The 11,516-nt window shown below is 37.2% G+C and overlaps 1 protein-coding gene across 1 annotated transcript; it reads left to right on the top strand.

The window, feature by feature from the left end:
- The first annotated feature begins 3,647 nt into the window (after positions 1 to 3,647).
- LOC125776455 (pair-rule protein odd-paired-like) lies at positions 3,648 to 7,046 on the top strand. Its single transcript, XM_049448388.1, has one exon. It carries the CDS (start codon positions 4,540 to 4,542, stop codon positions 5,698 to 5,700), a length of 1,161 nt encoding a protein of 386 aa, XP_049304345.1. The 5' UTR covers positions 3,648 to 4,539; the 3' UTR covers positions 5,701 to 7,046.
- The last annotated feature ends 4,470 nt before the right edge of the window (positions 7,047 to 11,516 follow it).

Below are 11,516 nucleotides of genomic sequence, written 5' to 3'. Positions count from 1 at the left end.
CTGAAAAAATAATAAATTCCTTCGTTCAAATCGCTATAAATGTGGTAAGATATAGATAGCCTCACAAAACACTACTTTTTTAATTTTAAAAGCATTTTAAGATTTACGCACATACTTGTTGTACTTACTTGTTGTATTTACTTAGTTATAGCCTCATACATTGTAAGTACCAAAGCATGCACAAAATAGTCTTTAATAAAGGTGTTTGTATGGTACATTGAATAGCGGCATTTCTAATCAAAGGCTAACATTTTTAACCGTTTAACTGTTTCGCAATTAAATCTCATTTGTAAGAAAGGAATTTTCAAATCAAGTCATAAAACTTCAGGCGATTGAATTGTCAGGCGGCCGATTGAAGTCCATTGACAGCCGCCAATACATTTGAAAACAAACAAATCACACGGCAATAATAGAATCCAGTTGGCAATCATTAGTGGTGGAGTCGGATCGGCCAGCAAAAACATTACAGCAAACACAGGTAGCACATATGTATGTGCGCAAATGCTTTCGAATCTGTCAGCACATTGACAGCGAGCTTTGATAAAAGCAATATGGCAGCAATCCTAAAACGCGAGAGACTTCACGCATGTGCATATGTATAGTATGTGTGTGTACGTGAATTGTGTTAAAGCTTCGCTAAACTTATTGCAGTAGCAATGAATGGTTCTCAAATAGGCTTAGTACCCGCATATACATATGTATGTATGTTGAAAATATCTTACATGCGTATTCGTATGTACAGCAGTGGAGATATCAAAATGAGCAACTTGCAGCTGGCATCCAACCGTTTGGACGGACACTGACTAATTTCCACAAATGGTATTCACTGCTATTGTTGTTGTTTTTGTTTAGCTTTTTCGCCATATAAACGCACAATGCAGATTTAACAAGTTGGGCGGAAACTGTCGATGTACGCAAAGCAACGAGCAGTCGGATGAGAAATGAAGTGAAAATAGTGGCGAACAGTTGGTAGCCGCAAGTCGGCATTAAACACAAACAGCGTGGAAAACAGTAAACAGCTTTGATACCGTTGGCCGTTGCTGGCAAGCCGTAATATTGATTGTCGAACAACAAAAGACAAAATAACAACAACAACAACAACAACAATTGCACTGGGCATAGCGGCAGCAATGGCTGTAATGACAGCTAAAATAATGGCGAATGGCAATTGTCGAATCGTGAAGGCTATTTGGGCTTCGGCCAATTCCAGCGCCAGTGTAATGGACAGTGCGAAAGTTTTGTTACTTTGTAAAGGAAAATGGCAACTTTTCGTTGTAATAAAATGCTTTAGGTTATAAATAAAATTGCGTTATATGTAAGGATTTGTTTATTGTTTTAGCAACTTATATGCCAAGGTATAACTGATACCAGCCGTTTCTCATTAACGTGTTAATATCTACATACTTTATGTATTAGATCTATTTACGAAGACTAGTATAATATCCTTTGCTATTCGACCAGTTTCTTTCTATAACTTTTTTAGCAAGATTTTTTGTATTTTTTATGAACAAATGATATCTCAAAGACCTGTGCAAAATTGCATTAAGATTGGTTGAGTAGCACGGTTAACGTCTTTGAAAACACAGTTTTGAGAAAACGCGTTTAAAGTTTCAAGCGACTATATAGCTGACCCTTGAGCGCACAATTTTGTACATATGTCGAAAACTATTGCTCGGATCAACTTAAAGATTGGGGACAATATTTTAGAGATGTTGTGTAATTAACTAAGACACATTTTTTTTTAATTTTTTTTCAAGCCGTAATACACATGCCCATCATTTTTTCTAAACCCTTAATTATTAAACATTAAATACCGAAAATATTAACAGCATATTGTTGTTGCATAGTTTATCATACATTTATAGAAAGTATGGTGTGTCGCTGATCCCAAAGTGTGATTGCAGCTTACTGAAAATAACACATTCTAAGGTATACCTAATATTTAAACGCCCTTATGAATTCCGCCATTTTAATAAAAATATATATATAACTAGTTGTACAGAAAATCGCCAGGTTGTCAGATATTTTGGTTGAATAATTAAATATTCTGCACTTATTTAATCTTATGCAACAAAAACAGCAAGATGTACAATCAGCTTATGGTCGCAGGCATATACATACATACACATACATACATATATATATACGTATGTATGTATATATAGTTTGTTACATACAAGTATAACATGTAGACATGTATGACTGTATGGATATGTAGAAAGTACGTAATGAATGTAGCTGTGAAGAAGAAAAATTAGACCAACAGCGTAAATAAATAATTATAAGTGCACGAAGTGAGTGTAAAAATTAGAATGAAAAATTACCACAAACTGCCAAAATGAAAATTGTATGCAATTAATCAAGGCCAGTGGACGAATGGACGCTTTGAGAGCTTGAGGCGATTGGTTGCGTGGCAGCGCGGGTGACAGAGCGCCACAACACGCATATGGGAATTGTAATGCATTAGTTGTTTGTACAAATATACGTACATACGTATGCATGTAACTATGTGTGTAGCTGTTTACAACAAAGAGGCTTGATTAGAGTTGATGATTGTTTTCATAGTGTGCAATATAGCTAAGCTTTGTAAATTGGAAAATGTATAAGTGTGCATGTTTTCCTTTGTTTTGAATGCTTGTTTCCATATATCACCACGCTGTTATGACATATTATTTGTACAAACATTAACCGCGTGAACGCATAGCAACGCTTTGCAAAGCTGACTTCATATTCATGTGCGCGTTGCAACATTGACCAATCAGAGCGTTGCTAATTGCTGCTGCAGCGTCATAAATGGGGCACAGGGTACTGAACGCCAAGAGCTTGCACCATAAATATATATGCTTACATAGGTGGCATGCGTAAACACGCCCACGCGTGCGGCTACTGGGCGCACAAGCTGTTTGAGCTGTCTCGCAAAGAAGTCAAAGAAAAGTGGTAAAAATGAACAATTTACAACGTGCACACGCCCACGCAAAGAGTTACAAGCTTTTCATTCCAATTTTCTGTGTGCTCACAACCAAGCTTAAAGCGCTTGTGTTTAGTGGGCGGACGTTTCATCTTTTATTTCTCTGCTTTTGTTAACCACCATTGCTGTTTGCAGCTCCGCAGCCACCACTATGGGTGTGACTGGGAGCGAAAATTCGTGAAATATGCTTGTGCAGTTACACGAATGCGCGCTGCCTTACTTAGATCAAAGTTGTTGTTGTACGATTTTATAAAAACGGCTGTTTCACTTACACGCCTGTGTCCCATTATTCCCATTGGAATTTAGCAAAGCCCTGTTTGGCCTCGTTTTAGCTCATGCGTTTAATGCCGAATAACGGCCATTTTGAGTTATACGCCAGCTCTTTTCCTCTACCGTACGTTGCATGACAACTGAGAAACCAGTCTTTCCACTTTTGAAATTCACCTCAATAACTTGCTTATACACCACACTCCCAGCTAGCTGTGCTCCTCACATTGGTGCCAATTTGGGTAGGTTGGTGCGACTCATTAGCTATTGCCTTCTCATATCACCTATATTCACCTCATAGATTTTGGGCGCTGCTTTTGGCTGCGTGCGTGCAACAAAAGCCACGGCATGTGGCATGTGAGCTCTTGCTGTTGCACACATGCAGAGCACCACTACAACTGCGCTCGAGTCACTTCACAGGCAGACAGCCACCAGCCAGTCTGAGCCGTCGGTCTTCGATAGCATACAAACAAACATAGGCGTAGTACTAGGCATGCAGTATTGTTTTTATTTTGTGTTTTTGTTGTTGTGTGCCTGCTTGATAGCCAGCGCATGCACGTATGCCGAAGGAGTCGAACCAACCACTGTGCACCCCGCATTCGCACAGCGTCGACCACGACGACAACACACACGACACGATACCACTCGGAAAGGTACGGTCGGCCGCATGCCAGCAACTGTATGCAGTGGCATAGGCAATTCCCAATTGTACAGATCACTAACGGAAACGAACGCAAACGCAGTTAGAAGTTATTCGTGCGCACAGCCAATAGACGGATCAGCGGCTGGTAATACGGAGCGCTGTTTATGACGGTGTCGCGGACGGGATTATTATTTTATTTTAATAAAGTGAGAATTTGTTTTGAAAAATATTACAAAAATTATTCAACAATACTGAAATATTAAGAAATCGATGTGAAGAGTTGTATATTCGATAAAAGAGAAAACATAAGAAATGCGACGGTAAACGAACGCAGTGATTTTCAGTGAAAAAATGTGAACAAAATTTATGCTTGAAAAATATAAAAAAAAGCAAACACAAATTGAAATAAATAAAATAAAAAACAGTCACTTGATGTTTTAAGTGTTTTTGTATTTAATAATTTATGCACAAACAAAGTGATTGAAATATTAAATAAACTAAACATAATCAAGCTCAGCGAACTGTTTCAAATCAACTCACAACAGTTTGAGTAGCACTTGTTTTTCTTACATCTATATTCTACGTAAAGCGTCCAAAAACAGTGACGCATTTACAAATCGAACTTTCGCGTTTCATTTGCAAAACTTTTTGAGCCATCAAAATGATGATGAACGCTTTCATCGATCCCACGCCCTCTCAGCACCATCTGGCTTCTTATGGGCTGCGTATGTCACCGACTACACCGACCAATCAATCGGATTTACTGGGTGGCAGCGCGCAACAACAACATGCACAGCAACAACAGCAGCAACAACAACAAGTGCAACAGCAGCAGCAACAACAAGCGCAACAGCAGCAATCACAACAACAACAGGCACAACAATTGGACACCAGCGGTCTGATGTCCTCAGCAATGTCGCTGGGCACCAGCGTCAGCGACATGTCCTCACCCGTAAGCGCGTCAGCCGCCAGTGCTGCCGCCTATCAGAACAGCGGCTACAGCCACTTCAATACGCAACTCGGTTCGGCGTATTCATCACGTGATTTTCTGCTTGGCCGCCGCACAGACAACGATTACATGTCCGGTGCGGCAACAACGCAACTGGTCGGACAAAGTGCCGCCACCACCGCTGCAACGGCCGACTCAATGCTATTCCCCTCATTTCCCGCCACACATGCCCAGCATCCCGATTTGACCACATCCTTTGGCAATCACCCCTTCCATGCGGCGGCCCATCATCATGCCGCGGCCGCGCATCATCATCAACATCAGATGCGCATGGGCATGGCCGACTATGCGCATCCGTATGCCCATCACGCACAACATCATACAAATTTTCCGTCGGTACATCATCATCAACATCCCGCCATGTCCATGCATCCGGCTGGTGCGGGCGCTTTTCTACGCTATATGCGCCACCAGCCGTCGGCAGCGTCTGCCATTAAGCAAGAGATGCAATGCCTTTGGGTAGATCCGGATCAACCGGGCGGTCCGAATGGCCGCAAGACATGCAATAAGATCTTTCACACCATGCACGATATTGTCACCCATCTAACGGTGGAACATGTCGGCGGACCTGAGTGCACAACGCATGCCTGCTACTGGATCGGTTGTTCGCGCAACGGTCGCCCTTTCAAAGCCAAATACAAGTTGGTCAATCATATACGCGTGCACACCGGCGAGAAACCGTTTGCCTGCCCTCATCCCGGTTGTGGCAAGGTGTTCGCACGCAGCGAGAATCTCAAGATACACAAGCGGACGCATACCGGTAAGTCGCTGTTAACCAATATGCGCATTAAAATAGTAACTGTATTTATGTAAAATACATATGTTGGGGGCGTTGTGTTTTCACCTGTATACAGCAGGCATTAATGTCCGTATGGCATTGCAATTTTGACTTGACTTTATTCGCTTATAGCTTTGCGTTGTTTTATTTTGTTTTAACTTGTTTGCCTTTTGATGTTTGTTCGCTAATCGGTTTAACTAATTTTTGGGCGGCGCCGTTGTAGGCGTAAGCATTGATTTTTGCGGATATATCCGCAGAGATTTAAGCCTTTCGGGTTTGTGGCGTGGTGTAGGCCGTGCAAACTACTATATGTAGCGTCAGCGCAGATAGCAAAAAGTCAGTAAGGCAAAATTTATTTCAGCGTCTGTGTGCGTCAGTTTCAACAAAATACCTGTAGTGGAACTATTCACTACTTAAATTTTCATTTGTCAAATTTTTACAAAGTGTTAGGTACCTGATGAGAGCACGATTCATTTTCCTTGTAGATAATGGTGTACATTCAAGGCCTATTGAAAACGTTTGCGTTAAAAATTGTAATAGAATCGGCGCATGCTTCTGTTGAAATAGAGTACAGCAAGCAGGAAGTATGAAACTATTTCGTTAATAGAGCTGTCAGTAGCAAAGATTGAGAAAATTTAAAAAAAAATCGTACCTCACACGCACACTTAGGTGAATTCATAAATTTACTTATTTTCCTACTAAGAATACTTTATTTTGATAACGAATTTAATATTAAATGTAGATCTCAAAGTAGTTATTTTCACATTATTTTTCCAACTACAATTTGGAATACAGCACTTAAAAAAATACATTTGAAATACTCGCTCTACACGTAAACACGATATAATGTAAGTAACTCCAGTATTTGTATGTCCTGAATAGGGAATATTAATATTAAGTTTCTAACATCCAGAAGAAAAAGTGGTGGCCTTTGTGACTTGTCAGGTCGGTCCATCTTTATATACACGAAGTAGTCCCTCAGTTTTTAAGATTTTGGTCTGAAACTTTGCACACATTCCATTTACCCCAAGAAGCTGCTAATTTGTCTTAATTGTCGATATTGGTTAACTATGGCATATAGCTGCCATACAAACTGAACGATCAAAATCAAGTTTTTGTATAGAAAACTTTTCTATTCGACAATATAAGTTTACGAAATTTGGCGCAGATTATTGTATAAAATAGTATTATAATCTCTACAGAAATTAGGCAGATCGGACGATTATAGCATATAACTGTCATACAAATTGACCGATCAAAAATCAAGATCTTTTACGGAAATATTTTTTATTTGACAAGGTATCTTTTTGAAAGTTTATTATCTTTAGATCCGAGACATAAAGAATATAGCCGCCATATAAACTGATCCTTTTTGACATTTACACTCTTTAATGCTCTGAGAACTGCACCTGTTCAGGGTATTATAGCATCGGTGTAACCGAACTTAACGTTCTTGTTTTGTTTGCCATTTTTATTTTTTAATAAAAAAAACTTTCAATCACAATTTGCTCAAATTTTCATATCTATATCAAAAAACCAAAAGAAAAATGTATATACTAAGATTTAAATATTAATTTTGCATTATTTTCAACCAATAATATGAAATAAACATACATGCGCATATACATACATACATATGTACATATGTATATGAGTTAAAGTTTGCCTACAAAATAAAGCTGTTGGCAGCCTAAATTCCGAGCTGTAAATCATAACGAATGTGACACAGTAAATCATTGGAAAGCCGCAACGATACATCATATACATACAATCTACAAATATACCGAAAAAATACTGAAAACTTAAATATATCGTTTTAAATAGTAGAGCAGTAGTTGCGAAAAATAATTATAATATTTAACATTGGAAAGCAAGGCTTAACACTACTAAATCAAAAGTTGAGAGAGCAATTTTAAATAAAATTAAAAACAATAAGTGGTAGAAAATTTTTTCTAGATGGGAAACACTACATACATATTTACAGTAGTAATAAACAAAACTTTCAGCCAACAGCGCCATAAACAACTTGCAGACTGATTTTCGATGTTATGATTTTACCCCATTTTCGAGGTCCCTTACCATGAATATTTGCTTATTTAATGTTTTTAGGCAGTGTTGTTGTAGCTTCCATATTCAAAATGCGTTAGCGTGTGTGTGAGTGTGCTCTACCGCCCCAAAACGCGCATTTCCTGTGACACTTTACAATCGCAGCGGAAGTTTTGACACGTGTCAACGCAAGCAGCCTCCGTTTATCCTCCAAAATGCTTCTGCCCATACGTATACTAATGTGTGTGTGTTTGGATGTAAATAAGTTTGCATTGTTGCTAAATACCAGCTACAAAATAAATATGCTATGCACTCCAAATGAGGGCAAACAATTCGTTGACTTGTGTTGCCGCTTACTCACACACACACACACAGCGTGTGTACTCCAACACTATCACACTTCACTGGCCCATTGAAAATCAGTGATTGAATTTTGATTTATTTTCTCAATTGTAAAAGTGTTTAATGAGGCGTATTTTGTACAACCGCAAGACTCAGTACGTCGGCAGCCTGCTGATGCTGCTGCGCCGGTGGCAGCGACTCAAGTGGCATCTCAAGTGGTATGCGGTGTTACGCGTGTGCTTTGTTGTATGTATGTATGTACATATATGATTTGCTTGGTCGGTTAGAATTGTAGAAAATAAAATAATGTACATATATGTATGTACATACATATGCATGCGTCAATAAAAGGTGTTGCATGAGGTCAATGTGCCGCTGTTGGAGTTGTAGAAATTCCTCTTCATTGTTGGTATATTTGAATTCTTGTATATTTATACATAAATCGTGCTTTAATTGCTCAAGTGGATAATTGGCAAGGCACTTGAGGTGTTGAGTAAGTACCTTTGAGAGTTTAGTTGTTAAAAAAACTTCCTTAAATTGAGAAAATATATTAAAACATTTAAAATTGCTGAGTTAATAATTTGTAATACATTTTTCTACAAAAATTTAAAAGTAATAACAAAACTTATAAAATATTAGTGTAAAAAAATTAATATTTTGTTGTAAAATTTGCTTTAAGATTTTCTTAAAGTTCGACTCAATTAAAAAAAATATAAAAAATTAAAAACTCTTTCTTCCTTACACAATTTCGAATATAAAATTAAGTTGTACATATAAAAGTGAACGCCCTCAATCACGCAAAACAGTGAACATAAGAAGAAATTGTGAAAAATTAATAAAACATTTTAAGAACATAAGAACCCATAGATGCAAACACACCAGCAAACAATACATATACACATACATATGTATAATTATTTACCGACATATGAGTATATTAAACCTTCATTTAAGTTTACTTCAAAATTAAAAGAAATAAAAATAATAACAATAAAATCGAAATGCAATTAAAGCCGCGAGAAAAAAGCAAATAAAGACAACAAATAAAACCGCTGAAAACTGAAACAATTTGTTTGCTATTGTTATGGACATGAAAAGGAATAATAGCGCAACAGCAACAAATACAATTATAATAATAATAAAAGAAAAGGAAAAAAATTTACAAAAATACTAATAATAACACAATATGTACTAAAGAAAAATGCCGAAATTGAAAAACTGCCACGTAATGATTGCCAATCAATGCTTTAATATGCGTTGCCATGCCCCCAACAACACCACACACACCGTCCAAATCTCCAATGCGCGCACCAATAAACACATTCATATATGTGAGTGTATATGTATAAGTACATACCTACATACAAACTTTTGTACAAGTGAATGTAGTGCGAGCCGAGCAAAAAATAATAATAATCCATCATTATGTCTAAAAATCCCCAGCCAAAGATGAACGAGCAGAGCAACAAGAAAGGGTAGAAAAAGTAGCAAAAAATCGACGAAATTTTTTAAATAAAATCGAACAAGTTGAAAGGCGAGAAAAGCGTGTAAAAATATGCCAGCGAGTTATACATATGTCTGTATGTTTATAGTTGTGTGCGCACGTATGTGTATAAGTGTATGAAGTAAGTGCAGCATTTACAAGTTCGAAGTGGCTACGCTTTAAAACATTTTAATTACTTTCCAATGATATGCAATTTTACACATAAATCACTCAACACAAATCGCCATAACACAGAAGTCGAAGCAGTAATAATCTAACAGTGTATTGTATGGTACCAAACATATGTAGTAGTTAATACATATATATGTATGTACACATTTTACATTCCTAGCTCATTTCATGCATTTTATTGCTGTGGAAGTTATACAAAAATTGTATTGAGAAAATGTGCGCAGGAAAGACCGTTGTGAGTTGCACATACATACATATAGTACTTAGACAGCTTATTAAATCTTGCATTAAAAAAATTAGATTTATGATGACAGATTTTATATTATAAGCGAAAATTTATTGAAATAACTAGAATTTTGTATACAGCTTTACTTAAGTTAAAAAAAATAATATAAAATAACTATTTATATATGTACGTACTTACATATATACATATATGTATATTAACATGTTTGTATGTAATTTGAGGCTTCCTCTAAATATATTTTTATGGTAAAAGCAAAAATCGGAGCAAAATTTTTTACGAGAAAAATGAAAAAGAATAAAAACTCGAGTTATGATTGTAGAAAAAAAAATGAATTAGATAATAGTTCGCTATAAGGAGAACGAAACATACATATCTAACATTTAATTAATTGCATTTTTCTGGAGTTTAATTCGTGACAAAGAACGCTTCGTTGTACAGAAATTCGTGACATAGAAGTTCGACTGTATTATTTGTTTTTCTCCAATTCAGGATATTAATAAACATTTTTACAAAATACTGTTATCCGCTGTTGTCTTTAAGTCTTAAAGACAAATAATAAGTGCGACATCGCTGACAATTGCTATCCGACCTCAGTAGTTCTTCGTGGAGCCGGTGCTCTGCAAGAATGTTTTGCAGATTTTTCCTCCACCAAATTCACTACAATCATACCCGGGTTCCGGTTTTCTATCTATGGCCCTGCTGCTACTAATATAAAGGGTGGGCCATATAAAATTTTAAATTTAAAAACTCAATAAAAAAAACGGCTTGATATTTTTCAAAGGTCTAACATTTATTCAAAAGGTTGTTTTATGAAATTTATTTGTGGAAAACAATTTCGGACAAATGACCACCACGGCTGAGTTTACAGTAGCTTATCCGATCCACCCAATTTTGGAGTACTTTCTCGATGGTTTTAGGCCTTATGGCAGCTACAGCAGCTTAAATCTCGTACTTTAGATCTTGAATTGTTTCTGGATGGTTGGCGTAACATTTATCTTTAACAGCTCCCCACAGAAAATAGTCCAAGGGAGTTAAATCGCAGCTTCTGGGAGGCCAATTCACATCACCTCTTTTGCTGATTATGCAATTTTCGAAGATAGGGCGCAAAAGCTGGAACCAAATGTTGTCCAAGTCTTCCTCTTCAATTTGCTTGAAGAAAAATTCGGTTAACATTGCGCGATATCGCTCACCACGGCGAACGTCGGTTCCTTCTTCATTTTCGAAGAAAAATGGGCCGATGCTTCCACCAGACCAAAATCCGCACCATACAGTGATTCGTGCTGGGTGCATTGGCTTCTCGACGATTACGTGCGGGTTTTCTGTGCCCCAAATGCGACAGTTCTGCTTGTTAACGTAACCATCGAGGTGGAAATGAGCCTCGTCCGAAAAAATGATTTTTCGGTAAAATTTGCCATCCTCGGTCTCACCACTTTGGTAAAAAGTTTTCAATATTTCCAATTTTTATTACAATGGCAATATACATAACTCAATATTTTGCACATATCAATACATGTTTAGGATTGCAAACGTTTTATTTTCGT

The sequence above is a fragment of the Bactrocera dorsalis genome, chromosome 2, assembly GCF_023373825.1.
Source record: "Bactrocera dorsalis isolate Fly_Bdor chromosome 2, ASM2337382v1, whole genome shotgun sequence".
Classification (NCBI taxonomy): Eukaryota; Metazoa; Arthropoda; class Insecta; order Diptera; family Tephritidae; genus Bactrocera; species Bactrocera dorsalis.
The sequence above is the reverse complement of the archived record's forward strand: the minus strand, read 5'-3'. Positions and strand labels throughout refer to the sequence as shown.

Coding starts and splice junctions, on each gene's coding strand:
- LOC125776455 (XM_049448388.1), top strand. CDS start 4,540: ATGATGATGAACGCTTTCATCGATCCCACGCCCTCTCAGCACCATCTG.